The sequence below is a fragment of the Neoarius graeffei genome, chromosome 12 (assembly GCF_027579695.1).
Source record: "Neoarius graeffei isolate fNeoGra1 chromosome 12, fNeoGra1.pri, whole genome shotgun sequence".
In the NCBI taxonomy this organism is placed as follows: domain Eukaryota; kingdom Metazoa; phylum Chordata; class Actinopteri; order Siluriformes; family Ariidae; genus Neoarius; species Neoarius graeffei.
In genome coordinates this window covers 2,408,426-2,434,031 of record NC_083580.1, presented here as the reverse complement: position 1 = coordinate 2,434,031, position 25,606 = coordinate 2,408,426, and the positions used below count along the sequence as shown (strand labels likewise).

At 41.2% G+C, this 25,606-nt stretch overlaps 1 protein-coding gene across 4 annotated transcripts; it reads left to right on the top strand.

Annotated features, from left to right (window-relative positions):
- The first annotated feature begins 6,603 nt into the window (after positions 1-6,603).
- On the top strand, positions 6,604-25,369 carry znf532 (zinc finger protein 532). 4 transcript variants are annotated; one of them, XM_060935337.1, is made up of 10 exons: positions 6,604-6,795; positions 6,896-7,073; positions 10,131-12,426; positions 12,600-12,781; positions 14,307-14,483; positions 16,846-17,008; positions 17,126-17,440; positions 22,280-22,392; positions 22,895-23,036; positions 24,473-25,369. In XM_060935337.1, exons 2-10 carry the CDS (start codon positions 7,060-7,062, stop codon positions 24,962-24,964), a joined length of 3,894 nt encoding a protein of 1,297 aa, XP_060791320.1. In that variant the 5' UTR covers positions 6,604-6,795; positions 6,896-7,059; the 3' UTR covers positions 24,965-25,369. The 4 variants fall into 4 exon arrangements, with proteins under 4 accessions (XP_060791320.1, XP_060791323.1, XP_060791322.1 ...); XM_060935340.1 differs by lacking the exon at positions 6,896-7,073; XM_060935339.1 differs by lacking the exons at positions 6,604-6,795; positions 6,896-7,073 and adding an exon at positions 8,250-8,329.
- The last annotated feature ends 237 nt before the right edge of the window (positions 25,370-25,606 follow it).

Genomic DNA, 25,606 nt, shown 5'->3' with positions numbered 1-25,606 from the left:
TAATGGATTGTGCTTGTGCTGTATTAAACACACACACATACACAAACTCTGTATGGGTTTAATTAACAGTGCCTTTTCCTGTTACATCATGTGTTTGAGTTTTAGAATGAGATTGGCCATTAGTCTACTGAGTGAAGGGATTCATTCCATCATTTATTCCATTATTCGGTGGAGGTTAGAGGCTACACGGTTTTGATTGGCCGGGTATCTGTGGAGTATGTTTAAGTTGTGATCACATTTGATTGACATTTCAGAAAGTATAACAGTATGTAAGAACAGATACACACTGACATGAGCTCTATTCAGACAGGATTAGTTTTACATAGAGAGCTGAAGTAGAGTCATGTCATTATTTCTGGAGTATCTGTGGAAATCTAGTCCTGTCCGGATTCATCGGTTATTTTTTGCCCTGTTCGAATGGGATAACTTTTTCACACAAAGGTGTCATGTTTATATTTGTGGAATTGTAATCCTGTCCAAATCTCATCTCATCTCATCTCATTATCTCTAGCCGCTTTATCCTTCTACAGGGTCGCAGGCAAGCTGGAGCCTATCCCAGCTGACTATGGGCGAAAGGCGGGGTACACCCTGGACAAGTCGCCAGGTCATCACAGGGCTGACACATAGACACAGACAATCATTCACACTCACATTCACACCTACGGTCAATTTAGAGTCACCAGTTAACCTAACCTGCATGTCTTTGGACTGTGGGGGAAACCGGAGCACCCGGAGGAAACCCACGCGGACACGGGGAGAACATGCAAACTCCACACAGAAAGGCCCTCGCCGGCCCCGGGGCTCGAACCCAGGACGTTCTTGCTGTGAGGCGACAGCGCTAACCACTACACCACCGTGCCGCCCCCTGTCCAAATCTGTTACGCTGAAAATTTTTAGGAACAGCATCGTAGTGTTATATGTTATTTGGGAAAAGAGCTGTAGTCAGTTTTTAAACAGGAGAAGTTGATGTAAGTTGATGTCTAACATAATTCTAACATCTGGATTTATCTCTGGAAATGAATTTGCTGTATTTTTTACAGATCGAGTGTTCCTGTGTCTTTAAATAAAAGCAGATCACATAAAGGCGGTATATCCTTTATGAATGGACTTGCTGATAAACATTTCTTTATATCCTGTGTGAAAAAAGGTTTCCTGTATTTTGTTTTGATGAAAGTACATCTTGAAACAGTTGAAGTTGATGTCAGGCCTGGTTCATTGGGATTCGTTTGTTTCGATGGCGGTTTTGGGGTGGTGTGATTATCACTAGTATATCCCTGAAACGTTTGAAAACCCCCAGGTGATATGTATCCTGTCTGAAGTGACGTGTTGGTGAAAAAGGTTTGGTTATTTTTCTTAAGATTCTTATCGTCTTGAGGTCGAGATGACAGAGACACTCAGGGACATTAGCTGTATTATGCGTATAAAGAATATGGATATGGCAAAAATGTGTGCTTTAAATCATATGGTACTTTAAATGTGACATAATTGATCATGATCATCAATATCATCATATTGACCATGTTAACCATCCCTGTTATATAGTACACAAAAAATATATATAATATATAATACACATTCTTCTATCATCAAATATTGGGTGAAAAAAACCACCCTTCGTTTGATAAACACAGCTTGAGAGACTTCATTAGAGATTGTGATCCAAATGCACAGACTTATTTTTTTTTCAGGTGCTATTTTTTACCCAACTGACGAAGTGTCTTGGAAAAGCACATAATTTCACGATGAGTTACTGCCTCTTGCGTTGATGATGCGCAGGTCCATGCTGCTTTTTCCAAACACGCTTAAATGTCTCACATTTTTACACAGGCTCTGAAAATCGTACCTGTGTGTGGATGTGTGTGTGGATGTGTGTCTGTGTTCAAGGTTAAAGTTTAGAAGTTGAAAAGTCTTGAGTGTTAGAAGTCAGAGGTTAAACTGAGTGCTTGTTCTCGGCTTGGCTGCTGTCTGAATTATAAGAACAATACGAGAGCTCTAAGTGTCGTCTGATGCCTCATAATGATCCAGTATGAACTAAAATAGCACACTGGCATCATATTACAACATGGAGATACAGCACGTAATAAAACAAACCAAATCTGTGATGTGTTCTGGTTATAGACTCATCTTTGTTATGTTATGTTCTATTTATTTATTTATTTATTAATTAAGGATTATGGCAATGCCACATTTGATCAGAGCACCTGCAGAAAAGTTATCTAGAACCTCCAGAAGGTCAGAATGCTTAAAAAAATACAACGTCGAGTGTTAGAGTGCTCATTATCCTGCCACATGCCTGTGAAACAGACCAATATCACAGTATTGTGAAAACATTTAACAACGTGATCACGTGTAGAAATACAGCACTGAGAAAGATACCAAGCATCTACTGAACTGGTGCATTTTTTGCAAATATTATCTACGATCTGTGTTCCATTGGATCCACGTAAATGTAACTGTAAAGAGCATTCTGTATCTGTGGATTATTTAGTAATTACAGTGAAACTAATGGGAAAGGTGTGTAGCTGCAAGAATGAGGAATGTAAATCTGGGAAAAACTTTTAGCCCTATTTGGACAGGATTAGTTTGAGATGTAGAAGTGGGGTAAGCTAATTATGCTCAGGGTAACTGTGGGAGTTTACATGACATTTTTATACGCTCTGTCTGGGAAGATTACAGCATATTTTTTCCTTGTATAAAACAGAGAAGAACCATCAGGGCAAACACATCAGCATTTCAAATGTTATAATTAATTTCTTTCATTCTTTCATAATTTCATTACAATTATTCTCTTCTAATTTTAATTTGGCCTCATTTTCTATGAAATTTGCTTCAGAAATGAAAGGGTTACTGTCCTGAAAACATTAAAACGGAGTTATCCAGTGAGATTGTTTAGTTTGTTGTCTCTCGGCTAAGAAGAGTTTAGAGCTGCTCACTCATTGGTTAGGACTTCACTGCTGGGACAGAAGGCCATGGCAGTGTATGTTTATGTAGGAAGTGACAGATTAATTAATTAATTAACCAATCAGATTTTGATTTATAGTGGGAGGGACCAAAAATATATTGCCCTAGGCCTGCTCGAAGGCCAACGCGAGCTTAACCGTGAGTCGATGCCGTCAGCGCAGCAGTGAAGTCACCTTCCAGCCGGTGTAGCGTTCATCAGTAGTGTTAGCAAATGCTAATAAAGCAGTCAAGCCAGTGCTATCGAGAGCTACAGGCTAACGACCATGAAACTAAGATTTCTGTCTCCAGACTCTTCTTCCATGCTGCATGCTCGCTACAGTATTTTTCACTCAGACTTAAGTATTCATTTCCCTCATAGTGTAATTTACTGAGTTACTTTTAAAATCAACATCGACAGCTTCACACAACGGAGCGACCTGACAGCCTGCTGCTAATCCCTTACAAAACTCTTTACCCTGTTGCTTTTTTGGTGTCTGGCTAAGGTTTGGCTGAGCTCAAGTCCCAGCTCTAATAGTAATAGTTCACCACTGGTGTAAAATTGTAATTATATATTTATATAGATATTTATGAAGTGTATATATGGTATGTAGTATATATTTATTTTTGTAATTATATATTTATATAGATATTCATGAAGTGTATATATGGTATATATTTTTATAGGTGTATTAATGTAGTTTGGATTTCGGGGTAGTTAAAAAGAGGTGGGAAATTAAAAAAAGTATTGTACTTCTTCCCACTTCTTTTTCGAACAATGTGAGGTGTTTTGTAATGTCTTAGCTCTTTATGTTATTTTATTTTATTTTATTTTATTTTATTTATTATTATTATTATTATTATTTTATTTCTCGTTTTCTTTCTTTTGTATGTACAAATAGTTACATACATTTTTTATACATGTTCGAAATAAAAAATAAATTCAATTTAAAAAAAAAAACCTGTAGTTGTAATCCAGGGTAATATAGTATATACACGGTATAGTATTGGATTTGTTTCTGTGTGAAAAAAGGTTCTGAAGATTGTTTTCAGGATAAAGTCATTCCTGGAAGAGTCTGAGTTTAAATAACAGAGCTATAAATCTATACATTTAAAAAGATGTTTCAGGCCATCGATGGTCCTGTTGCTATTTTCTAAGTTATTGAGTTCCGAGGGGGCGGCACGGTGGTGTAGTAGTTAGCGCTGTCGCCTCACAGCAAGAAGGTCCGGGTTCGAGCCCTGTGGCCGGCGAGGGCCTTTCTGTGTGGAGTTTGCATGTTCTCCCCGTGTCCGCGTGGGTTTCCTCCGGGTGCTCCGGTTTCCCCCACAGTCCAAAGACATGCAGGTTAGGTTAACTGGTGACTCTAAATTGAGCGTAGGTGTGAATGTGAGTGTGAATGGTTGTCTGTGTCTATGTGTCAGCCCTGTGATGACCTGGTGACTTGTCCAGGGTGAACCCCGCCTTTCGCCCGTAGTCAGCTGGGATAGGCTCCAGTTCGCCTGCGACCCTGTAGAAGGATAAAGCGGCTACAGATAATGAGATGAGACATACCACGTACAGCTTACATACCAAATAGTCATGTGATCAAGTGCAGTTTTGTATACGGTCTACTAACGATCAAGCACAATTTGCATAGCCACACCCCCAACAACAACCACTAATACTACAGTTGATGTCAAAACAAGTCGCCTGATGATGGCTCAGACAGCTTTCTATCTGTCTCTTCTACCTGACTGAAATCTCCTAATCAGTAATATAAGAAATGAAGAAGGACATGCAAGAAAAAATATACACCACATAGCCAAAAGTTTGTGCACCCTGACCTCACACTCATCCTGCATGTCCTTGTTGAACGTCCCATTCCAGATGTAATCCACCTTTCACCACTCTTCTGCAAAGGCTTTCCACTAGATTTTAGGGCGTGGCTGTGGGGATTTCTCTTCATTCAGCTATAAGAGCATTATTGAGATCAGGCGCTGATGTCAGGATGTCAAGGACGCTCCAGTTCTAGTTCATCCCAAAGGTGTTCAGTGGGGTTGAGTTCAGTCAGGGCTCTGTGCAGGACCCTCGAGTTCTTCACTTCTACCTTGTCTTCAGACTGTGTCTTTTCATGGAGCTCCTGTGCTTTGTGCACAGGCACATTGTCATGCTGGAACAGGTTTGGGCTTCTGAGTTTGAAGAACTGTGAAGGGAAACTGTAAAGCTACAGTGTACAAAGACATTCTGTGTAACTGTGTGGGAACAGTTTGGTGATGAACTACATGCAGTTCTTGTGATGGTTAGGGGTGCACATACTTTTAGCCATGAAGTGTAATAATAAAGATAAAAAATAAAATGTCCAAATATCGAATCAACTCCTTATGATGTACTTTTAATGTTATATCATGACACCACGCTATGGTATCGGCTTCTTTTTTAATTAAATATGCAATTGTTCAGTGAACACTCACCAGCCACTTTAATAGGAACATATCGTTGGTTCTAAGATCCCTGTTCTTGGCTGCAGGAGTGGAACCCAATGTGTTCTTCTTTCTGCTGTTGCATGCTTAGATGCTTTTCTGCTCACCACGGTTGTGAAGAGTGATTATATGAGTTACTATATCCTTCCTGGCAAAAAAGCTCAAACCACCTCGAACCTGTCCATTTCCCTCTGACCCTCTCTCATCAACAAGGCGTTTGTTTCCACCCACAGAACTGTCGCTCACTCACTCGATGTTTGTTTTTTGTTTTTCGCACCATTCTGTGTAAACTCTAGAGACTGTTGTGTGTGAAAACCCCAGGAAGGAGATCAGCAGTTTCTGAAATACTCAAACCAGCCCATCTGGATCAAACCAACACCCATACCACAGTGAAAGAAAGAAAGTCACACTGTGAGATCACAATTTTTCCCGTTCTGATGTTTGAACATTGTGAACATTAACTGAAGCTCTTGATTTGTATCTGTGGGATTTGATGCATCGTGCTGCTGTCGAGGGATCGGCTGATTACAGAACTGCAGAAAACCGCTGCAGGGGTGTTCCTAATAAAGTGGCCGGTGAGTGTATATATTATTACCCTTTCCACCTTTAGGCTGTATTGCTGTATACTTTTCCTTAAACATCACTGAAATTTATTTTGGTGTGTTTGCCTTTTCAATCCGTCATCGTCGTCATCATTCGCTATTTTATTTGGCCTCTGACTCACCGTGCACACAAATCTCCTGCTGTAATGAGTGAGGTGTGATTATATATTATTACCCAGCAGCTCGGTGAGTCTCAAGACCAGGCCCTGATTACACACACACACACACACACACACACACACACACACACACACACACACACACCACCCCTGCAGAGCCGTTGCAGCTCCCCAGCCGCCATGACGACGGGCCTTTGTTCTTTTTTTTTTTTTATTATTATGAAGGTACACAAGATTCCATCTTCTAATCCTTTCTTATTTATTTATTTGTTTATTTCTAACCTCTCCTATCGCCCCGCAGCTCTCTGGCTTCTGCAGCTGGTTGCATTTGCGAGCCAGTACTGTCTCTTCTGACACACACACACACACACACACACGCAAACAAAAGGCCAGAGCTGCCTGTCGAACACTGCCCCCTTTTTCCTTTGCATCTGCGAAGACACAGGGTGACCCACAGGACAGGAGGAAGAGAAGAAATCAGAAACAAAATAATAAAACACATGCACACACATATACACTGAAACACACACACACACACACACACACACACACACACACACACACACACACACACACACAGAAACAAAATGGGGCCTGGATGGATCGGGATGCAGCATTTGCATGGATCTTGGAATCATGGAAGATTCCTAGTAGACGAGGGAGAAAAGAGATTTAGGGTAGGCACCGGTTCATGCATGTTTGCATTTGTGTGTGTGTGTGTGTGTGTGTGTGTGTGTGTGTGTGTTTGTTTATGGCCTTTTCTTTTCTCTCCCTCAGTTAGAGATGACAGGATGCTTTGGATTGCCCAGGACTGAAGGACAAGAAGCTGATTTTAATTGACAAAAAATACTCTCTCTCTCTCTCTCTCTCTCTCTCTCGTTTGTTCTGGGAGAAGACGAGGAAGGAGAGGAAGCAGGGACGTTGGATAAAGGGAGAGGAGCATGAACCGGAGAGAGTGAGTGAGTGAGTGAGTGAGGGGGGGGAGGTAGAGCAGGAAAACGGAGGAGTAAAACCAGTGCTGCAGAATGGGGTAGAAACGGAGAGGCAAGAATCAAAAACGAGGCCAGGTACCGAGCCGTGTTTACTGTTTACTACTCCTCCTTCATCTGCTTTTTTTCTTCTTTCAGGAAACACACACACATACAAACACACAGAGAGAGAGAGAGAGAGAGAGAGAGAGAGTGCATGATGCTCTTCGTTTCTGGCTTGTTTTCTTCCATTTCCATCTTAACGCCATCCATCCATCCATATAAACCCATTCCCGAGCCTGGCGCATGCATGTTCACTGTCCACTAGCGTTCATGTCTGTTTTTCAGGCCTAGTCTTTTCTTCAGAGGAGCACTCGAGGTCTCAGGCCATGAGAACTCCATCCATGTTTAACGTAGATGACGTCAGGAATGACTTTGAGCCGCATTTGCCTGTATTTCAGCATTTATTTTCAGTAACTGTGTGTAATCCTGTTTATAGGTCACACCAGGATCATCAAGACTTGACGTTTCAGGACATCAAAGTTTCTGGCAATAAAAAAAATCTGACCTAACATGACTATCTTGACAGGAATGTTCCAGTTCTGACGGAAATGTCTATATGTGTGTGTGTGTGTGTGTGTGTGTGTGTGTCCGTCCTGTGAGGCTGCACTGCACCACACACATTATGTGAGAGGACCGGAACCGGTTGAAACCGGTTTGAGGCAGATGAGGAACAATGCAGTCACTGTGCTACAGGGCAGATAGCAAGGCTTCAAAAAAACACGGAGCAAAAGAAATCTCAGTGCACGTTAGCAGGGTCATGTCAGGGTTTCATAGGCTTCTCTTTCTCATCGTAGGTTCCTGCGTGTTCGAGACAGGGCCGGATAGCATGAGCAGCCATGATGGAGGAGGGAAAAGTCACACATTAGCAGCATTTGCTTTTTTAAAATTTATTTATTTATTTTTTAAATTTGGGGTCACGATATCACAGTGTCAGTGAGGCTGCCCAGGCCGGGCCGCTGGTTGTCAGGCGTAACGTGACCCATGAGTGCTGTGAGGGGAAAGTGGGATTTTTTGAGTGGAGAGAAAGCAAGAAAGGAAGGAAGGAAGAAAGGAGAGAGGGAGGGAGGGAGGTGTTTGGTGGTGGCAGAGGGTGAGAGAGTGGTGTGTTTGAGGGGGAGGAAGGAAGGAAAGAAGGATGAAAAAGGAGGTTGTTTTGCAGTAAAAATGGTCGGAAGCGAGGGTGAGGAGTGCTTCGTTTGCATGCTTTCACTACTCTGTGTGTGTGTATGTGTGTGTGTGTGTGTGTATGTGTGTGTGTGTGTGTGTGTATGTGAGAGAGAGAGAGAGAGATGATCCCTGACTGAATTCTATCAGCTTGTGTTGCTTTATGTGATCTCAGGCATCTGATTTTTCTGGTAGCTTTGCTCACTGGCTCACTTTGAGGCCTTGTTTTGAGAGGCTTTTGCCTCGTGTTTCTTCATCATAACCTCCTTTTTTTTTGCTGTTTTTGGAATGTGTTTGTGATTGTGGATGAATGTGTGTATGGAGGAGAAGGAGAAGGAGGAGGAGGAGGGAGAAGGCCATTTTGGCCCTGCCTGTGCAGAGCGTGCAGATGTTAATAACAGTAATGGAGGACAGGCTGGCTGCAGTGAGCTCAACCACGACAATACAGGCAGCAGTGGGGTTAGCACTGGTGGCTAACCTGATTAGCCCATGACATTTTCTTTGTATCACAACACCGTTTTGGAGGATATTTGACCACATCTGCTTGTGTTCCTTCACGACACGTTAGGATGCTTCGTTTAAACCAGATTAAACCAGTTTCATTTGTGTAGGTTCATCTTTATTTATGCTACATAAATAAAATGTACTTTATATTTAGGAACAAGACACCTCGATGTGTAGATTATTGGTTACATTAAACTACACCTTGTAGCATGTGTCAGGCTGTGATAGGAAAACAATCAACAACAGGGTAGTATGATGAAGCAGAGCTACTGGTTCCACCCCAAAGGCAATTGTTTTTCTACAACAGCCCCAGTCCATAGGGTTTAATTCCTTTTATACTGCAGCAATTTGGCAACAATCCATTTATAGTCATGTTTAATGTCATGGAATGTCCACAAAACAGGTTAGTTCCTGTTCTCACTTACGTTATAGCAGCTGTAAACAGTTGTTCCCTCACCAGGCGCTCTTTTTTCACATTCTTGAAGTTAATAAGACAAAAAAAACCTTGTCATGTTACCAAGAAACATCAAAAAAGAAGTGTCCTGAAGATTTAAAGTTACAGCTTTACCTCTGAGCCTTGCAAAGCACTGACACTGGAGACTCCTTCCATAAATGTTAAATAAACATCTCCTTACAGAAGGATTATTCGTTTTTTAATCCGAGCGTCCGCCGTACACGTCCTCTGTGAATGAGCTGTTACTATAGAAACGATAACGTATCAGAACGAGAGCATTAATTTAAACCTGTGATGTGCAGCTGCACTAATGTCAAAGCTGCTGTGATGGAAAATTAATCAACACCTTCTGACCAATCACGGTCCAGGATTCAACAATGCTGTGGTACAATACAAGTCAAATACCCAATGCTGTGTTTTCTGAACTGGGAATTCCTGGACCTTTGTAGATTTATACATCATTTCGAAGGAAAGGATTTCCAGAATGTTAAACCTCAAGCAAAACATTTGACAGGTGCAAAGACGCAGCAGATTTTGTGTTCAAATGGACGGATTATCTGTAAATCCGCATAATTCAGTTTTCCGTCAAAGTAAATTTGAACACAATGACTAAATGCTGTCTTATGTTATGTGGAAAAATATTACTTTACAGTAAAAATGGTTATTTTTCAAAATATGATAAATGACCTGGTTTATAGTGATCCTTATACACTGCTGCAGTGTATGTGGTTCTCGAGGGAAACTTTCCATTTGTAATTCAAGTGTCTTTTCAGGTGATACTATAATTTAATACAGGGTGTAATTGTTTCGATGCCAAATTAACATTATATTTATTCTTTATCTGTTTTTCTTTCAAAAGGGTTTTAGCTCATTTTCATAAGACCATGGGTGACATGAAAACCCCGGACTTCGATGATCTACTTGCGGCCTTTGACATTCCTGATATGGTCGACCCCAAGGCCGCTATCGAATCTGGCCATGATGACCACGAGGTGCAGCTCAAACAAAACGTCCACCATGATGAGGACTCCCACGTTCCCTCAACACCAGATGTCGGAGTGAGCGTTATTGTCAAGAATGTTCGAAACATTGATGCCAACGATCACTCACTTTCAGACAAAGATATCCATTCCTCAGTTGGAAACGGAATGCACAACGGGTTCATTGCCATGTCACCAAACAACAGATTTAGCAAAGATGGTGAGAAGCTTCAAAAAGGTGGAAATCATGAAACAGAAATGACTGGCTCCAGGTATAACCAGTTTAGTCCCATTTCCAGTGCTGACGAATTTGATGATGATGACAAGATTGAAGTAGATGACCCTTTGGACAGGCAAAACAGTTTACCTTGCTTCAGACCAAATCCTCTTACAGGACTTGGCTCTAAGCAAGAAGACGTTCCTTCTAACCTTTCAGGCAATGGTCCGTCTAAGATGGGAACTGATGGCAATTACAAACATTCAAAAACTGAACACACGAATACCAACGGTACTTTAGGAAACCCAAATGCCTATGATCCTCCAAAACTAAGAAAAACAGAGGACCAACTCAAAGAGGTACTCAATGGCCAAGATGGAAAAGAAGCAAGGGAACCAGTTGTTGGGTTGTGTATGACCAACTTGTCTCAAACCAAGGCTAAAACATCAGCCAAGCTCTCATCCTGCATTGCTGCTATTGCTGCTCTTAGTGCGAAAAAGGCCAGTACAGACTTGACAGCTGCTGAACCCACTGTCAGTAAACAGGACTCTCCAAAAGAGGCTAAGGAGAGTCCAAAGGTGACAGAAAAGATCCCAGAGCAAGAGGCAGCTCTGGAGCTTGCCAAGAAAATGCTTTCCAAACAGCCTGAGAGTCCTTGTAGCGTTACCAGCGAGAACAGCAGCAAAGGGTCTCCATCATCCCCTGCAGGATCCACCCCTGTCATTCCTAAAGTGCGCATTAAAACCATCAAGACATCTTCAGGCCAGATCAAGAGGACTGTCACCAGGGTGCTGCCAGAGTTTGACCCTGAAGGTCTAAAGAAGGGTATCGACTCAGGATCCATTGTGGTGTCTTCCTTCTTGTCTTCCCCCACATCAAACTCTGTTTTATCATCTCCTACCCGATCAGCACTCCCTACCACTGTGGTGGCGACTTCCGGAGGTTCAACCATTGAAGTCACAAAGCAAATGACCATCAAACCTGTTGCTACTGCCTTCCTACCGGTGTCTGCAGTAAAAACTGCCGGCTCCCAGGTAATCAACCTAAAATTGGCCAACAATACAACAGTAAAAGCCACAGTCATACCTGCTGCATCTGTTCAAAGTGCCAGCAGTGCCATCCTCAAAGCTGCCAATGCTATTCAGCAACAAACCGTCGTGGTACCTGCTTCCAGCCTCGCCAGCACCAAACTTGTGCCAAAGACTGTCCATCTTACCAACTTGAACCTCCTTCCCCAAGCAACATCTGCCTCCGACCTCCATCAGGCTCTGTCTAAACCCCAGCAACCTATCAAACAAGCCATGATGGCCAACCAATCTTCTAAGAAAGTGTCCCGTGTGCAAGTGCTGGCCAGTTCCCAGAGTTCAGTCGTTGAGGCCTTCAACAAGGTCTTGAGCAGCATCAACCCTGTGCCGGTGTATGTTCCCAACCTTTGCCCTCCTTCCTCAGCATGTATTTCGTTACCATCCCGTGGCTATAAATGCCTTGAGTGCGGTGACTCCTTTGCTCTCGAGAAAAGTTTGACTCAACATTATGATAGAAGAAGTGTTCGTATTGAAGTCACATGTAACCACTGCACCAAGAACTTGGTCTTTTACAACAAGTGCAGTCTCCTGTCCCATGCCAGAGGACACAAAGACAAAGGTGTGGTCATGCAGTGTTCCCACCTAATCTTAAAGCCCATCCCTGCCGATCAGATGATCTTGGCCCCATCGGTGACGTCTAGTGCCCCTACTTCAACTACAGGTCACAGTTCTTCTGCAGGAAGTCAGGGGAAAAGTGAAACAACAGTGATCTCGGCACCTTCTTCGGTTCCTGTAGTGGCTGCCATGCCCCTGGATGAAGATGCTTCCCGAGTGTGTCGATCGAATCTCAAGTGCTTGGAGTGTAATGAGGTGTTTCAGGACGAGTCGTCTCTGGCCATGCACTATCAACAGGCTGCTGAGTCGAGTGGACAAGTATGTTCGAATGCCATAGATCCCCTTTGAAGCTTTTTTAAAAGCCAGCCTGAAATAAATGTGCATGCAATGCAGTATGATACACACAGGACACGAACACAAAACAATGTAATCTCTATGTATAGCGCTTATATTGTTTTACAGCACGTTCTTTTATTCTCCTTCTGCTGCAGAAAACCTGCACCATCTGCCAAATGCTGCTGCCAAACCAGTGCAGCTTTGTCTCTCATCAGCGAATCCATCAGCACAAGTCTCCGTACATCTGCCCAGAGTGCGGCGCCATCTGTCGCTCTGTCCATTTCCAATCCCATGTCACCAAGAACTGCCTGCACTACACGCGCCGAGTGGGCTACCGGTCAGTCCCCGCTTCAGCTCATGTGGTCATTACTTCATTATTTCATCACTTCGTGACAGAAGCTGTTTTGCTCTTATTGTACATTTTGCTGACTGGCTCACTTTTCTGAGGTACTGACCAAGCGTTTAACAGGTCATGATTGCACGATCAGCAGCAGTGTTGCCAGGACTGATGTTTTATTTTTAATAACTTCATTCTTTGGCTGTAGATTCTTTTTTTGTCCATAGGTTTGGGGTTGGATTTGGGGTTGGTTATATTGGGTAAAACACAGAACCTAAATTCTGTGGTTCAGTGTATTCATTCTCATAGGTTTTCTTTAGTAATGACAGTATAAACTAAGAATTTGCAATCAATTTTGGCACAATGTGGATGTTAAAAAGGGCAGCACAGTGGTGTAGTGGTTAGCACTGTCACCTCACAGCAAGAAGGTTCTGGGTTTGAGCCCAGTGGCCGATGGGGGGGAGGCCTTTCTGTGTGGAGTTTGCATGTTCTCCTCGTGTCTGTGTGGGTTTCCTCTGGGTGCTCCGGTTTCCCCCAAAGACATGTGGTTAGGTTAACTGGCTACTCTAAATTGTCCATAGGTGTGAATGTTTGAGAGGAGAAAACCTCTATAATAATCCGGTAAAAGGCAACAGGAAACCACTACTGTACTGTTCCCTAGAAGCTCTGATATATGTCAGAGCCAGATCTGCCATCACGCAGAACACTAAAGAAGAAGATGTTAAATAGTATTGCATGACGTTACTTTTAAATATCACAATATCGTTTAATTTTAAAAGCAGTTTTTTTATCGCAGTGCTGCTCAGATCTTGATTCTGATTGGTCGGAAAATGTTGAAGAATTCTGTTTATAACAAATGCATTCATTCTAATACGTTATCCTGTCTATAGTAACATCTCAATCACAAGGACTTGTACAGCATACCCTGCACGTAAACACATTAAAAAAGTCACAGTTGTTCTGTAAGGAATGTTTATTCAGCATTTCTGGAAGGAGTCTCCAGTGTCAGGGCTTTGAAACAGTCAGAAGTAAAGCTGTAACTTTAAGCTTTCTGACATCTTCAGGACGGAGGAGTTTATGCATTACGGTTTCTTTTGTTACCTTGAAGAAAGAGAGGCTGGTGAGGGAATGAGCGTTTACAGCTGCTATAATGTAAGTGAGAACAGGAACTAACCTGTTTCATGACCGTTCCATGACGTTAAATGTAGATGGATTGTTGGCAAATTGCTGTGATATAAGAGGAAATAAACACTCTATTTAAAAGGAATATCTACATTACTCCACCCTGTTGTTGATTATTTTCCTGTAAATTGAATAATTTATTCATTACTTATTTTGCATGATATTGGGTGTAATGGTGTAAAATCTTACAGACCTGGCAACCCTGTTCAGCAAGCTTGGAGCTCTGAAATTTCAGGTTTAACCATAATCATGGTCGTCTCGGTGATATGTACATAGCTGTGGGCATATTTACCTGAAGGCATACCTGAAGGTCCAGTCCTTTTCTTGTTCTGTTTGTCCTCAGATGTGTCCACTGTAGCGTGATTTTTGCTGACGTCGCTGCTCTCAAGTCACATACCCAGGGCTCCCACTGTGAGATCTTCTACAAATGCCCTATCTGCCCCATGGCCTTCAAATCTGCTCCGGGCACTCACTCCCACGCCTACACTCAGCACCCGGGTGTGAAGATTGGAGAGCCAAAGTGAGTCTCGTCTTTATTCCAGATACAAACTGTACATTGGTGTGATTTTACACTTCCTGTGTCATCTAAAGTCTTCGTTTGAGAAGAAGAATATAAATGCAGATTTGCTCTTGTTAGTTTTGCTAAAATTGCTAATTCAGATGGCACTGATTACAGATTTTTTTATTCTTCTTACGCTTATTAAACAGAGCGCTGATTTTACATGGTAATTTAATAAGCGACTCAAATCGGTTCCTGTGCATCCACTTCCTCCTGTGATGTTTTGTTTCCCGAACAGTGACGGAGTAGAAACGAATTATCTACAGTAGCTTGTAGATGTTGTTTTTTTTTTCCACACCCAGCTTCTCCTCCGTTAATCAGCGCTCACTAATGAAAAGAGCAGGTGGCTCCTTTGTGCTTCAGCGTGACTGTCGGGAAACATAATCACACTTCCACTCAACAACCCATATTAAAGACCCATGACATGTGTATTGACTCTCGATGACACGTGTGAGTGAACGTCTTTCAATACGCCCAGTTTTGTCCAGGTTACTTGACAGGAATATCCCTCTTTATAACAGATGTGACTGTGATTGAAACACAGGATATGAGTGTCTTAAATTATTATCTTTAGGATATAATTAGCAAGCGGAGATCCTCAATAGTGTAGCCAGGAATTAATTTCAGGGATGGACAAAGAATTTGTTATTCAATCATTTAAGGCACGTTTATCTAACAATTAAAATAAGATGCTAACATTTAACATTTAGATAATATTGGATGGAGTTGAGTGATCTGTCAGATGTATTCCATTCAGCTAGCATGATACTGAATGAATCAAAGATGAGATATATGGAATATATCTGATATACCATGAAAAAAGCCAATAATAATAATAATAATAATAATAATAATATTATTATTATTATTATTATACATACACACACTCTTTTCCAGGTTTTTGAATGTCTTTTGGTATGTTTTTCTCTTGTAAATATGCATAAAGAATATCTAATGAAGTTTTGGTTGCCTTTTGGGTGTTCACCACGTCTTTCTCTTTCCTAGCGAACAAAGAAATGCTTCCACGCATGCACAGCAGAAAACTTTCTCATTGAATATTCGCATCAGCTCCGATGTGTGATGTAATGTTTTCTTGACAACCGTGCAATATCGTAAACCATATTCAGCGCTCATTCTCCATTGGGTAGAGTGATGTACAGTAATACACGTAGGATAAGCGATATGCTAACAATATTGCATGCTATCAAACCAAATGAATGAAACCTGCTAGAAGGGAATAGAACACATGTTTTTATTCCATGGAAAAAGTGTCCTGTATGTGTAATCATTATTATTCTATCCACATTCACTGGATATGAGCAATCGCGCGCTCTGATTGGCTATTCTACTACTAGGATATCAGCTCATATACTGTGAGTAGAGAAAAATAAAATGGCGAAGCGTGCTGCTGAACCAACTGAGGATGAAATAAACTCTACTCGAAAACAAACCCCCCCAAAATTGTTATCAAGTATTTAAAAGAAACAGAAATAGCTAAAAGAATATAGTTTTTTCCCCCCCAGTATCTCCTGTTCCACACTCCAGCCCAGTCGGTGGCAGTTACGCACCTTTAAATTGGTTTGCCAACCACCAAAAAAACCCTAAAGAAGAAAAAGAATAAGAAAAAGAAAACCCCCAAAATAAAAAAGCAACAAAATATGGAATAAAAGTCTTTGATGGTAAGAATGTATCTCTTTTTTATTTTTCAAGAATTATTATTATTATCGCATTTTTCACAAATTGCTCCTGTCATTTTGCCAGTTTGTTTGCATTCTAAGCGGAAATGATTTTGTCGGACGTTTTGTATAAAGTTTTTATTTATGGAATTTGCAAAAAATAAAAATCTTCTGTTTCTCAAAATCCAGTGACTGTGGAGAGAATAAAACAGTTATTCCACTCAATCTCGTCGTACATGGATTATAGACAACTCAGTGCTACGCAGCTCATCGGCTATCAGCTCATGTACGACTTCATTTCATGGAATAACTGTTAAATATTTAGCATTTATGGAAGGAGTCTCCAGTGTCAGGACTTTTGTATCTTTGTGGTTTCTTGTTAATATGGCTAAAAGAAAGGATGATGATGGACCGACTGGTTATCACTGATCTAATGTAAGTTTCTGCTATAACATTACTTGTTTCACTGACGTTCCAGAACATTAAATGCAGTAAATGGATAAAAAAAAGTACAATAGCTAATTGAGTTTGCGGTGGGAGCAGTAACTTTTCGTCACACCTGATTGTTTTCCTGTAAGAGCATGGGGCCTGGTGTTTTATTATTTTTTCCATAATGGTCACTTTTTCCTGTTTTTTGTTTGTTGCAGGTTGATCTACAAATGCTCCATGTGCGACACAGTTTTCACCCAGCAGATTCTGCTCTACACACACTTCGACCAGCACCTTTCTAGTCAGAAAGTGTCTGTCTTCAAATGTCCGGATTGCTCCATGCACTACGCCCAGAAGCAGCTCATGCTGGATCATATCAAGGTGATGACGGAAAAGAGCGCAGAAATGTTAAAGACTCTTTCTGGATATCAGTCACACTGTTTCTGTGTTCAGTATCCTCACACTGATCCTTAACGTGTCTCCGTTCTCTCTTTACAGTCAACACACGGGACGCTTAAGACCATCGACGGTCCACCGAACCTCAGCATTAATCTCCCGCTCAGCAGCAAGCCGATTAACTCCTTGACCCAGAACTCCAACAGCAAAGAGCCGGGTTCCTTAAACAGCCTGGACAAAGGGGACAAGAAGCCCTCGTCTCCTGTGAAGAAAACCGGAAACAGGACCGACGTCCACAAAAAGCCCGTCTCGTCATCCGTGTCATCCTCGTGTCCTGGCTGGACGTGTAAGGAGTGCGATCGTCTCTTCACACAGAGAGAAGTCTTCATCGCTCATATGAAGAGAGAGCATGGGAAGGTAATGAAGCCAGGAAACCCAGTGCTATACCAGGCTAATAAAATATGCTAATACGCCACGCTAGCGGGCTTTGAACCGAGCGTTTACTCAGTAATGGAGTTTAATTGTGGTTGTTTTTTTAAGTTAATTGGTAATATCTATTCATATCGCTCACTAATCAAATCCTACTTTTTTAAAAACCTATTTTAAACAAAGCCATTGCTCTGTAAAGAATATAAGACTTCACAACATGAGGTTATTGGGAAATAATCAACGACAGGGTGGTGTGATGAAGCCGAGATACTGTTACCATCCTGAAGTGTTTTATTCCTCTTTTAAAAGAGTGATATATATATTTATCCATTTATAGTTACATTTAGGGCGGCACGGTGGTGTAGTGGTTAGCGCTGTCGCCTCACAGCAAGAAGGTCCGGGTTTGAGCCCCGTGGCCGGCGAGGGCCTTTCTGTGCGGAGTTTGCATGTTCTCCCCGTGTCCGCGTGGGTTTCCTCCGGGTGCTCCGGTTTCCCCCACAGTCCAAAGACATGCAGGTTAGGTTAACTGGTGACTCTAAATTGAGCGTAGGTGTGAATGTGAGTGTGAATGGTTGTCTGTGTCTATGTGTCAGCCCTGTGATGACCTGGCGACTTGTCCAGGGTGAACCCCGCCTTTCGCCCGTAGTCAGCTGGGATAGGCGCCAGCTTGCCTGCGACCCTGTAGGACAGGATAAAGCGGCTAGAGATGATGATGAGATGAGTTACATTTAATGTCATGGAACAGGTTAATTCCTGTTCTCACTGACGGTCGTTCCTTCACAAGACTCTTTTTTTCTCTCTCTTGAAGTTTATAAGACAATAAATTTACGCAGCTTGTTGTGTTACCGATAAACCACAAAGTGTAAACTCCTCTATCCTTAAAGTTACAGCTTCACCTCTGACCATTACAAAGCGCTCACACTGGAGACTCCTTCCTTTAAAATGTGACATAAACACGTTTCTCCTTATAGAAAAACCACATGTTCACTGGATTTGAGCAATCGTGTGCTCTGATTGGCTACTCTACTACTAGGTTATCAGCTCATATACCCTGAGTAGAGAAAAACAAAATGGCAGAGCGCATCAAATCAGATATATCACTTTGTTATCAAGTATTTAAAAGAAACAGAAATAGCTAAAAGAATACAGGGTTTTTTTTCTCCCAATATCGCCTGTTCGACACTCCAGCCCAGTCGGTGGCACCAAACCGCTAAAAACCCTAAAGTAGAAGAAGAAGAAGAAAATGGCAGCGCGTGTTACTAAACCAATCGAAGACGAAATAAAAACTCGAAAACAAAACCCCCCAAAAATACAAAAAGAAAGCAACAAAATATGGAATGAAAGTATTTGATGGTAAGAACGTATCTTTTTAATTTTTCAAGAATTATTATTATTATCGCATTTTTCTCAAATTGCTCCTGTCATTTCGCCGGTTTGTTTACATTCTAAGTGGAAATGATTTTGTCAGACGTTTTGTATAAAGTTTTTACAACCCCGATTCCAAAAAAGTTGGGACAAAGTACAAATTGTAAATAAAAATGGAATGCAATAATTTACAAATCTCAAAAACTGATATTGTATTCACAATAGAACATAGACAACATATCAAATGTCGAAAGTGAGACATTTTGAAATTTCATGCCAAATATTGGCTCATTTTTTTTTAAAGATTTTTTTGGGCTTTTTTCACCTTTATTGGATAGGACAGTGTAGAGACAGGAAATGAGCGGGAGAGAGAGACGGGGAGGGATCGGGAAATGACCTCGGGTCGGAATCGAACCCGGGTCCCCGGATTTATGGTATGACGCCTTATCCACCTGAGCCACAATGCCCCCAATCCACCTGAGCCACAATGCCCCCAAATATTGGCTCATTTGAAATTTCATGACAGCAACACATTTCAAAAAAGTTGGGACAGGGGCAATAAGAGGCTGGAAAAGTTAAAGGTACAAAAAAGGAACAGCTGGAGGACCAAATTGCAACTCATTAGGTCAATTGGCAATAGGTCATTAACATGACTGGGTATAAAAAGAGCATCTTGGAGTGGCAGCGGCTCTCAGAAGTAAAGATGGGAAGAGGATCACCAATCCCCCTAATTCTGCGCCGACAAATAGTGGAGCAATATCAGAAAGGAGTTCGACAGTGTAAAATTGCAAAGAGTTTGAACATATCATCATCTACAGTGCATAATATCATCAAAAGATTCAGAGAATCTGGAAGAATCTCTGTGCGTAAGGGTCAAAGCCGGAAAACCATACTGGGTGCCCGTGATCTTCGGGCCCTTAGACGGCACTGCATCACATACAGGCATGCTTCTGTATTGGAAATCACAAAATGGGCTCAGGAATATTTCCAGAGAACATTATCTGTGAACACAATTCACCGTGCCATCCGCCGTTGCCAGCTAAAACTCTATAGTTCAAAGAAGAAGCCGTATCTAAACATGATCCAGAAGCGCAGACGTCTTCTCTGGGCCAAGGCTCATTTAAAATGGACTGTGGCAAAGTGGAAAACTGTTCTGTGGTCAGACGAATCAAAATTTGAAGTTCTTTATGGAAATCAGGGACGCCGTGTCATTCGGACTAAAGAGGAGAAGGACGACCCAAGTTGTTATCAGCGCTCAGTTCAGAAGCCTGCATCTCTGATGGTATGGGGTTGCATTAGTGCATGTGGCATGGGCAGCTTACACATCTGGAAAGACACCATCAATGCTGAAAGGTATATCCAGGTTCTAGAGCAACATATGCTCCCATCCAGACGACGTCTCTTTCACGGAAGACCTTGCATTTTCCAACATGACAATGCCAAACCACATACTGCATCAATTACAGCATCATGGCTGCGTAGAAGAAGGGTCCGGGTACTGAACTGGCCAGGCTGCAGTCCAGATCTTTCACCCATAGAAAACATTTGGCGCATCATAAAACGGAAGATATGACAAAAAAGACCTAAGACAGTTGAGCAACTAGAATCCTACATTAGACAAGAATGGGTTAACATTCCTATCCCTAAACTTGAGCAACTTGTCTCCTCAGTCCCCAGACGTTTACAGACTGTTGTAAAGAGAAAAGGGGATGTCTCACAGTGGGAAACATGGCCTTGTCCCAACTTTTTTGAGATGTTGTTGTCATGAAATTTAAAATCACCTAATTTTTCTCTTTAAATGATACATTTTCTCAGTTTAAACATTTGATGTGTCATCTATGTTCTATTCTGAATAAAATATGGAATTTTGAAACTTCCACATCATTGCATTCCATTTTTATTTACAATTTGTACTTTGTCCCAACTTTTTTGGAATCGGGGTTGTATTTATTGAATTTGCAAAAAATAAAAATGCTCTGTTTCTTAAAATGCAGTGAATGTGGATAGAATAAAACAGTTATTCCATGAAATCGAGTCGTACATGAGCTGATAGCCATATGCGCCTCGTCGGCTATCAGCTCATGTACAACTCGATTTCGTGTTCTCGATTACTTTTCAACCTTTATATGCTCCCACTTGGGCAAATTATCAATAAAAATTCAATTTTGTATCACTGCTATGCAGATGATGCCCAAATTTATTTTGCTCTATCACCAAATGACTATGCCCCCCTTAAATGTCTCTACCAGTGCATCGATCAAATCAATAGCTGGATGTCACAAAATTTTCTTCAGTTGAACACAGATAAAACAGAAGTAATTCTATTTGGAAAAAAAGATGAAAGACTCAGGATTACCACTATTCTTGACACAAAAGGGATTAAAACTAAAGAAATGGTTAAAAATCTTGGTGTTTTCATTGACAGCGAGCTAAACTTTGACAGTCACATGAAAGCAATCACTAAAACGGCATTTTATCACCTAAAAAACATTTCCAAACTAAGAGGACTTATGTCAAAAAATGATCTGGAAAAACTAATACATGCCTTCATCTCTAGTAGGGTTGATTACTGCAATGGCCTTTTCACAGGCCTGCCAAAAAAGACCATCAAACGACTTCAGCTGGTTCAAAATGCAGCGGTGAGGGTTCTCACACGAACAAAAAGAACAGAGCACATTACTCCAATTCTAAGGTCCCTTCACTGGCTTCCAGTAAGCTACAGAATTGACTTTAAAGCATTGCTGCTGGTGTACAAATCTCTAAATGGTACAGGGCCCAATTACCTCTCTGATATGTTGCAGCGGCCTAACCCAATCAGATCTACCAGATCGCAACAGAAAAATTTACTGGTAAAACCAGTTGTTAAAACAAAGTGTGGTGAAGCAGCTTTTAGCTACTATGCAGTGCAGCTATGGAACCAACTGCCAGAGGACATTAAAAATGCTCCTGCTGTTGGCAGCTTCAAATCTAGGTTATAGACCAAGCTGTTTTCAGATGCTTTCTGTTAAATAATTAATATTTTTACATTTTTTATAATCTTTACTTTCTCTGCATGTTTTAAATTTACTTTAATTTTATTCTATTTTATTCCGCTGGTTTCTTTTTCTTTTTCTCCTTTTTTCTTTTTTGGTATTTTATTATTTTAGTTCTACTGTTGTTTAATTCTTATTATTTTCTTTTAATTCTTTTAATTAATTGTTTTAGATTAAAAATAAAATTATTTTATGTAATTTTATTTCTCTATTGTTTACTGTTTTTGTTTTTGCTTCTGTAAAGCACATTGAACTGCCATTGTGTATGAAATGTGCTATATAAATAAACTTGCCTTGCCTTGCCTTGCCTTGCCTTCGTGGAATAACTGTGAAATATCTGATCATCATGAAAGACAGAAATATGGTGTAGTCTGATCAATACAGCAGAGTGTTTAAATGTTTCTGTATTTTTCTCTTTTTCTCTCTGCAGCAACTGAAGAAACATCCATGCCGTCAGTGCGACAAGTCATTTAGTTCCTCACACAGTCTCTGCAGACATAATCGGATCAAACATAAAGGCGTTCGGAAAGTTTACTCCTGTCCGTGAGTATCGCCGAGTCCGCCTGTCGCTCTTCTTTGTAAATAAAATACGTAAATGTTAGCAAAATTAAGTTGTAACCGGTTTTAATTTTTTCATCAATTCTTGTGTATTTCAATTTTAAGGATGAAAAAAAAAACTCCATCGCACTTTTTTTATTCCGAGTCCAAAATCTGAAAGTGGTTTATATTTATAGATTACTGTCTGTAAAATATTGGCAAACGATAAACTGGTTATAAATCTATGAATGAATGAATGAATGTTATTACAAATTAAATAAGATAAAAAAATGTGGTAGATGTTAAACAAATTCCTCACTTTTATTATTTTTATAGTAACAAGAGACCGACAAATTTTTATTCAGATTTAGCCTGAGTAGTTTTTAGAGAAAGAAATCGCTGTTACAAAGATTTTTAATCACCGTTTCAAGGTTTTGGATTTAGTTTGTGTAGCTGTGACGATGTTTTTGAGTAACACAGCGGCTTCTGTACGGATTTCTTCCCTCAGTCACTGTCCGGACTCCAAACGCACTTTCACTAAGAGGCTGCTGTTGGAGAAACACATCCAGCTGATGCATGGCGTTAAGGAAGTGGAGAGGAAGTCAGTGGTGGAGTCCAGCAGCATGGAGGAGTCCACTGTTAAAGACCAGGTGATTTATTTTATTTTATTTTTTATTTTTTTACTCTCTGTACAGAATGAGAGCCATTAAACCTGCATTTCTGTCATCACCTTCCCTTTATTACGCGTTTCAGCTCAGAGGAACGTAACGCTGCTCTGTTAGTGTTGGTCCTGTACGTGTGGAGGAGTTGGAGGAATAAAACATCTTTAAAAATGCTCCTGTTTACACTTCAGCTTCATCCGTCATTTAGGTTCGTGTTAATGATTTAAAAACCAATGACCTCAAGAGAAAATGTCCAAAAACATCATCATAACAGGAAATCAAACTGGATGTTCGGAAACAAATCTGGATCAATAAATAAGCTTTTAATGAGCAATCAATCTGCTGTGTGATCAGATCCTGAAAATATTTCCTAAAAAAAACCCCTCAGAACGTCAAAGACGTAGCAGCTCATCTGTCCTGCCATCAAAACAACCCTGATGACCAAAACGTCAAACAGAACTGAAATGGGACAATGTGAGAGAGGACCAACCTCCACGACAAACTGTTTACAACAGGAACATCCACAAAGGACTAAAGTTTGTTCCCCGAGGGACGATCGACCCAAAACATCGATCAGAACTGAAATCGGATGATAAATGAGAGAGGAGATACAATTCTAGTCAGAAGGAAATGTGTTAAGTGACCTAATGGCTAATTTGTTAGCAAAAAATTTGACAACACAATGAACAAGTTTTGTGCAGAAGGTCGAGTTCTTTCAGAACTGAAATCCATTGAGAACTGAGGGAGGAGACACAATTTAACTAAAAAAAACAGTTGTAAACAAATTGTTTACAACACCAACAACCAACCAACCAACCAAGTTTTGTTCCTCAAGGGAAGATCGACACAAAACATCGATCAGAACTGGAATCGGATGAGAAATCAGAGAGGAGATACAATTCTAGTGAGAGGCCTGGAAAATTTCTGAATTTGGCCTAATTAGTAACTCGTTAGCAAAAAATCTGACAAAACAACAACTAAGTTTTGTGCAGAGTGATGAGTTCTTTCAAACAAAACAATCGGAACGGAAATCCGTGGAGAACTGACGGAGGAGATAGGATTTAACTGAATTGTGGACGACGGACGCCTCGCCACAGCAATCGGCCTTAGGGTCAGATGAGCTGAAAACCCACGTTTTATTTATTTAAAAAAAAGCAACTGTGATGTTTATAAACCTTATTATCGGGCTGATATGATATTGATATCATGATAAATTGTGACAATATGCTTTTCTGAGACGTCGTGGATTACAGTGAGGACTTTTTATAAAATCTCTGTGACTTTTTATGAACCTGAGAAATCCAGTTCTGAACGAAACCCGATTCTGAACGCACATAATGTTCCCTCCGTAAACAAAAAGGTAGTAAGACGACTTTGAGACTTCAATCGCAGAATTTGAGTAACGTCATTGTTTGTGTGAGCAGGTACGCAGTCCAAAACGAAAGCTCAACTCTGACGGAGAGGATGCTGAAGAAGAGGAAGACGACGAGGAAGAGCGACATGAAGGGATTCCCAGCCATGAGCGCACTGGCTCCTCGTGCCCTCAGCCCATGAAGAAGCTGAAGGTGAGCGTGTTGAAGACTCACAGGTGCGCCGTGTGCAGCTTCTCCACCACCGAGCTGGCGCATTTCCAGAAGCATCTCCCGTCGCACAAGACGGACGGCTCGTCACACCAGTGCCCCGAGTGTGGCCTGTGCTACACGTCACGCCACTCGCTCGCGCGCCACCTCTTCATCGTGCACAAGATGAAGGAGCCTCCGAGCGCCGAGCAGCAGGAGAACTCTCCGAATGTGCCGGACACGCAGTGCAGAGTGTGCGGCAAGACGTTCGACACGGAGCCAGCTTTAAACACGCACATGCGCACACACGGCATGGCCTTCATCAAATCCAAGAGACTGAACACAGCTGAGAAGTGAGATTTGTTTTTTTTTTACAGAAATCTGAAATCCGTCTCAAGCACTAACACAGAACCACATTTGAGACGCAACCGAGTTTCATCATCAGAGACTGATTTGTTCATACGGAACCAGTAAAACATGGCAAAACAGGAAGTGACAAACTGAGTTTTTATGGAAATGTGAAAACAGGAGACGTGCGGAAAAACACGGCCTTAAACACACACACACACATGCACGCACATGAGGGACACAGCACCTTGTTGTTGTTGTTGTTTTTCACTGAAATACAAAAACGTGGAGAGAAGGTGGCCCATGGAGACGTTCTCCGTCTCGTTCTGGCGTCTCTGTACACCTCACGTGTCTACCACTTATATATAAATACACATATATCTGAGAAATGTATAAATATAAATAATAAGCACACTTGTGTGTTTCAGGATATGTAATATATTGAAAGTGGAATTATGTGTATTTAAATATCTATGAAAAACGCATTTTGTACACTTTATGATAGATGTTTGTATGGATGTCTGATAGATCTTTTATACAGCAGAAGTTTTATTTTCTATTAGACCCGTCTCGTCATTGTGTTCTCGAGCGAGCCAAACGTGTCGAAACCTCGCCGTCTTCGCCGGGTTCCGAACACGTTTGCTCGGATTA

Excerpts from the sequence above, each read along its gene's own strand:
- znf532 (XM_060935336.1), top strand. The coding sequence starts at position 8,883 with ATGCTTCGTTTAAACCAGATTAAACCAGTTTCATTTGT. Across the intron at positions 17,009-17,125 it reads TCATGCTGGATCATATCAAG|TCAACACACGGGACGCTTAA; the intron begins GTGATGACGGAA and ends CTCTCTTTACAG. Across the intron at positions 23,037-24,472 it reads AGTCCACTGTTAAAGACCAG|GTACGCAGTCCAAAACGAAA; the intron begins GTGATTTATTTT and ends TTGTGTGAGCAG.